The 6,294-nt window shown below is 37.4% G+C and overlaps 2 protein-coding genes across 2 annotated transcripts; one reads left to right on the plus strand and one right to left on the minus strand.

Moving 5' to 3' along the window:
* The first annotated feature begins 1,071 nt into the window (after positions 1 to 1,071).
* On the plus strand, positions 1,072 to 2,529 carry LOC107646137 (chlorophyll a-b binding protein, chloroplastic). Its single transcript, XM_016350331.3, has 2 exons — positions 1,072 to 2,113; positions 2,205 to 2,529. Exons 1-2 carry the CDS (start codon positions 1,229 to 1,231, stop codon positions 2,220 to 2,222), a joined length of 903 nt encoding a protein of 300 aa, XP_016205817.2. The 5' UTR covers positions 1,072 to 1,228; the 3' UTR covers positions 2,223 to 2,529.
* Positions 2,530 to 2,983: 454 nt separating this feature from the next.
* On the minus strand, positions 2,984 to 5,520 carry LOC107646136 (putative inactive purple acid phosphatase 29). Its single transcript, XM_016350330.3, has 3 exons — positions 4,580 to 5,520; positions 4,041 to 4,491; positions 2,984 to 3,299 (listed from the first exon to the last, which is right to left on the minus strand). Exons 1-3 carry the CDS (start codon positions 5,243 to 5,245, stop codon positions 3,265 to 3,267), a joined length of 1,152 nt encoding a protein of 383 aa, XP_016205816.1. The 5' UTR covers positions 5,246 to 5,520; the 3' UTR covers positions 2,984 to 3,264.
* Between the last annotated feature and the right edge of the window lie 774 nt (positions 5,521 to 6,294).

Consider the following 6,294-nt stretch of genomic DNA (forward strand, 5'->3'; position numbering starts at 1 on the left):
AATTCAGGTATGTATATATAACCATATACGTAAAATTGTAGTGTCAATTAACATCTGAAATCTTGTTTTTGTTTTAAACTGTGAATATATAATTAATACCTAGTCGATTTGAATAGAAGAGCTTTTTCGATTTCAGGTCATATACGTATAGGTTAGGTTCACATCGATCAGGTGCATTAAGAACAGTAAGAAAAGTGGAATAATAAAAGTCTTCCCATTCATTATCCTTTAATTTGTTCCCAGATTTTCCTACTTCACAAAAGCGGGTCCTAAACTGCTCAGAATCGATATGTCAAAACGCCAATATTACTGTCATCTGCATTCTGCAGTGAATTGAACATAAAGAGTCGGTAGCAACAAAATACTAACCATTGGAAAGACTGTACTGTTCAATAATACATAGACCCTTGATGCTGAATACTAATACTAAATGCGTTGAAAGAGGCCGAGGGTGTAATTAGAATTTAGAAGCTAAGAAAAGAATATTCTTTAAACTGAGAAAATTGTAAAGTAACAAAAAAAAAAATTAATTTGTAACTTTTATCGGTAAGTTCTACTATATTAATTTAAAGGCAATTAGATTATGACTTTTTTATTTTATAAATTTCCATATTTTGGAAGAATTTAATCCAAAGCTAACGGATTTTATTAAATAATTTATTGAGATGTAATAAATTATAATTAAATTATAAGATAAAAAATATTTTTTATCTTTAAAATTTGTCAAAAATTTAAAAAATATTTTTACATTTTATTTTGTTTAATTTTATCTCAAAAATTTTTAATTTATATCAAATATATTTTTTGTAACTAAATCAAAATTTTAAAATCAATCTAGTTATAATATATGAGAATTGTGTCTATTTATTTATGTAAAAGACTGTTTTCATAAACTTATTGCTAAATTAATTCTAAATTTTTTAAAATTTAATCGACAAAAATATATTTGATATAAATAAAAAAATTTTAGAATAAAATTAAAATATAATAAAATTTACGAATATTTTAAAAAAATTTACGAATACTTTACCTTAAATTTTATATTAAGGTCCCACATAATCGGTGATTGGTGTGGAGTAGGCCAGTAGGGAAAGGAAAACAACTAACGAGAATCCAGGTTTTGTGGTGTTGGTGAGGGGCTGAGAGATTTTTTTAATGCAAGCCAAAAGCATTTGGGAGTTTGGAGCGTGTGAACGAGAAGCACCAGATTTCCACGTATACCTATCCCATGAGAATGAGATTCTTACTGCCACATGGCAACTCGCTATCTCACAGATTGGCCCTCCTATCTTTTGAGATAAGAGGCTCCCTCCAGATTCCACATTGCATACACACTCCAATCATGGCTTCCGCTTATGCTTCCTCTGCCATTGCAGCTGTTGGCATCTCTAGTCCAAACACAAAAGCTTCATTCCTAAGTGGGAGGAAGTTGAAGAGGGCGGCTAAGCAGGCAGCAGGCGTTAGAGGAGTATCGAGCACAAGAGTATGTGCAGCAGCGGCTGACCCTGAGAGACCCCTGTGGTTCCCGGGAAGCACGCCTCCTCCATGGCTTGATGGCACCCTTCCTGGAGACTTTGGGTTTGATCCACTTGGTCTGGGGTCTGATCCTGAGAGCCTGAGATGGAATGTGCAGGCAGAGCTGGTGCACTGCAGGTGGGCAATGCTGGGTGCTGCGGGCATCTTCATTCCTGAATTCCTAACAAAGATTGGCGTGCTCAACACGCCATCGTGGTACACAGCTGGAGAACAGGAGTACTTCACGGACACAACCACGCTCTTCATAGTTGAGCTCATCTTCATTGGATGGGCAGAGGGAAGGAGGTGGGCTGACATCATCAAGCCAGGCTGTGTCAATACCGACCCCATTTTCCCAAACAACAAGCTCACTGGCACCGATGTTGGTTACCCCGGTGGCCTCTGGTTTGACCCTCTCGGATGGGGCACTGGCTCTCCTGAAAAGATCAAGGAATTGAGAACTAAGGAGATCAAGAATGGCAGGCTCGCCATGTTGGCTGTCATGGGTGCTTGGTTCCAGCACATCTACACCGGCACTGGTCCCATTGACAACCTCTTTGCCCACCTTGCTGATCCCGGCCATGCTACCATTTTTGCTGTAAGTCCTCACAACCCACCTACTACATATATGCTCACCATTTTAATCTTTCTTTTTCTAAGCTGATTGTATCATCTCTCATCAACTACAGGCTTTCACCCCCAAGTGATGACAACACTGGCAAGTAAGAAGTAGAAGTAAGAACAACTATGGATCGGATGAGATTGCAATCCTGGGGGAAACATTGCTGCATTTGTTTAACCCAAGTGATTAGGAAGGAGGGTCTGTCATCTATGCATGTGAGTTGAAAGAAATTGTAACATGGTTACTACTTCTATATCATGCACAGAATGCATGATAATTCGATGTACAAACACCTATCTAATAAATCTATAGATGCCATGAATGTAAGTTCAGGTAACTAGCATAGAGGTGGGGATCTCGCGTCCTTGTTAACCTGCTGAATCTTTACTTGACATTTTGCCGATGCTCTGAAATAACGAAAAGCAGACTCCACTACAAAAAGTCTAATGAAAGAACACAAATTTACCTATCCAACGTGTTTTTGGGTTAATCAAAGGCCTATAGATGCTCTTATCAAGACTCAGTAAAGTGAACCAACATTCATTGTCACTTGAAGTAATCGTTGACTTGCTTAATAATATCCTTGTACCACTACCATCGCTATACACAAATAATACAACTAACACTACTTACTATCCCTGCTACAAATTATATAATTGATTTATGTGAAGCTAAGCCATAGTTTAATTTCACCAAGCATTGGTATAAAATGATGCTCCTCTTCTGCTGTGTGCCTAGCTTGCCAATCAAGCTTGATGAATTTTGAGCTGTGAATATGAGATAGCATAAATGACCATGCACTTAGAAATCTACATTCGCTTCCTATTAGATCACTCCATCAAAAACTTGTAAAAACAAACAAAACTTCTCTTCATGATGATTGATGATTCCATCTGCAAAAGCAATTTTAAACAATAGTGTTCTACATGTGGTTACATAGTTGCAATTGCATAGCATACACGGTTGCAGCAAGATCATGAACTTTCTTTCGTTTATTCTTTTCCAAGTGATCCTGTATTGCTACATCTAATTATAGGACTTGATCACATAAATATGAATAACAGAGGTTACACTGATGAAAATATACGTATAATAGTTGCCCGTGAGGCCCTCCAAAGTAGAGGTTTTTAAGAGCCACCATCATGCTTCTTCCTGCGGTTCCCTGTTACAACAGAAACCAGAATAAACAATTGAATCAAAGGAGACAGAATAAAAACAGAAAAATTTATCAAGAAGCTATAATCTTAAGAAGTTGCAAATAACAATTTCTTCAATAGCACTATCATGGAATAATAAACGCTTCTTGTTTCAAACATAATTGGGAAAAGAAATTATCATTTGTTCATGCAACTCAGAGAATATGATAAACAAGCTCATACTATATACTTTTAGGTTCCGTGTATGTTCATCGAGAAAAAGTAGGGTGAAAAAAGAATGCTAATTAATGTTCAACGTAGTAATGTTCATGAGAAACTCATCAATTTTGATTTCAACTATACTTGTTATACATATCCATCTTCTAATTAGCAACAATGCCTAGACTAACGAGTAACGGAAATTTGAAATAACTCGTGCTTATTATTGCTTTAAACAGCATAAGTAAGTAAAGAAGCAGAAACCATCATATAATGGACATAATTGTAATAAAAGAAATCGAGTTAATCTGCACATTATTTATATCCTAGACTCAGTAACCAAGTTCAGCTTATAGCTTTCAAATCCCGTCAAACAAATTGTCATCTTTTTTCCTATTGTATAATTTTTCTAAACTCAGATATGCAGAGAAACAATTACAGAGCACATTTTCTTCATATCCTGAGTCTGTGCCGACAGGTTCCAACCTTTTAAGAGTATAGCACAAGTTTAAGAACACGGAATAGAGTAAGAGAATTGTTAATCTCACCAGAAAAACTGTTGCTCCATAAGACCTGACCATCAATTTTTGTAAGATGTCGATCATCGAGGCGTTTCCATGTTTTAATAGACTTGACATCTTGCCAAGCACCATTCTCTGTTTTCTCCAAGTTAGCAACCACTACTCTTGCTCTCCTTGACCAACCAGCTTTCCCGTAAGCATGATATCCGAATCCCCCGGCATAACAAAGGTGTATACCAGTTAACTGGCCACAGAAGTCATTCACGTGATCGTGGCCAGTGAAAACAGCCTTCACGTCTCCTGCTTCAACCAGTGTTGTGAAGAAGCCAGAATTGACAGAAGCAGAGCTAATCGGTTCTTGCTTCACACCTGTAAAGTTTGATGAGTCAAAGCTACCATATTCAGGCAATGGGATGTGAAAGTATGCAAGACCAGGAGCAGACTGTTTCTGAGGCAGTGGTGCCTTCTTGTATTCTTTCTGCAGAGCAAGCAAAGAGTAAATAAAAACCGTTATTGAAACGAGAAACAGATGAAACTGTTCACTGGATCTTTAATTTTCAATGTACCTGAAGCTTTTCAGATGTTCTTTGGAACCAAAGCTGCTGCGAGGGTTTGATCCAACCATAGCCAGGAATGAAAGGAACCTTTGAGTAATCTCCACTATCAAGAAAGTACAAATTGAGCACCGACTTATTTCCAAAAGCAGAGCCTTGAACGCCTCCAACTTGTAGGTTATAGTTGCCGAAACCGTCAATAAGGTGTACTTGCGGAGGATTGACTTGAGATAAAGTGTTTTTCATGGAAACAATGTATTTCATGACTCCCTCCCTGGAAAGGGATCCTTCCTGATCGTGGTTGCCGAGAATAGCGACCCAGGGAATGTTGGAAGCAATTGCAGGAGCAAATGCGGCATCCATTGATTTAGCCGAATCGGAGGAATCAAATCCAAAGATATTATCCCCAGTGAAGACAATAAGGTCGGGTTTCTCAGCCAGAATCATCCTTTGAATGAAGGAAGTGGTGTTGAGGTCAGTGCAGGAACGATATTGAGAAGGCAAGACGTCGAGGCAGCGGGTTTTCTTGCCGTCGGCGAAGTGCATATCTGCAACCTGTAAAATCTTGAACTCTCCATTTTTCCCAAACCGAAGCTTCTTGTCAGCTCCCTCTGCCTCCTTCGGTGTGCAGATGCAAAGCCAACACAGTATGGCCAACGCAGCAGCAGTGTAATTCATCGCTGATTCAACGGTGATTTGGGTGCTGCTACTAAACTATACTTGAGTTGAGTCGGTTCACGGGTTGCTGATTTCCATCAAACTCATGTTGACTCCACTGTTGCCTCCGTGGATATGGATCCACACAATGTGAACCGTCACCCAAAAACAAATAACAAATAAAGAAAAAATTTGCTGATTGGCAAAGGATATTCCTAAGGCTACATGATTGAGCTCACATCACATTCATTGACCACTACTTCACCCTTTGTCCACGTTCATCTTATCTATTCATCTATATATTATATTTGTAGAAAAAAATATATGTGTCATATTTTTTTGGGTAATTTACCCAAATAAATAAAGTAGATGAAATCTTTACTCAAATACACAAAACAGAAACATGTTACGTGCATGTGCGTGGCTGCCTAAGATGGATTATGATTGTTTTGTGTTGTGTATAAACCGTGGCAAGTAGCCACGGATTACGAAGGGAAGAAGGAAGCCATAAATCTTAGCAGGTTTCCACGGTTTATGAAGATGGCTAGATGGTGATAAAACGTTGTGGGAGGGAGAGGGAGAGGAGACTCATATACTGATCAGTAGTCAGTACTATCCATTAGAAGAGTTTTAGAATTTGGGTGAAAAAAAAGAAAAAAAAAAAAGACAGAATCTCAATCATATGATGAGTGAGTGGGCTCCTATTAAATTTTGTTTGCTTAATATAGTGTGAAAGAACATAATTCTGATTGAAGTTTATTTGCATTAGCAGTTAGCACCATTAGCATGCTATATGCATGAGTTGAACTACACTTTCTTTACATACATAGAATAGAAGCCTTGAGGAATGGAATTTTTTTTTATAAAGTTTAAATACCAATGGCGTATTTATTGTCAATGGGGACATGATTTGATTTTGGATTGGGATGAGTATTCTGCTTAATATAAACTCGTGTATAAAATAAAAATAGTAACTAAATAATGAATCTTTAAAGGATTCTTGATTTAAAACTTTATTACTTAAATATGAAATATATTGTATATCAACTTCATATTTACAGAAGTTTAAA

The sequence above is a fragment of the Arachis ipaensis genome, chromosome B6, assembly GCF_059453495.1.
Source record: "Arachis ipaensis isolate K30076 ecotype BB chromosome B6, ASM5945349v1, whole genome shotgun sequence".
Lineage (NCBI taxonomy): Eukaryota > Viridiplantae > Streptophyta > Magnoliopsida > Fabales > Fabaceae > Arachis > Arachis ipaensis.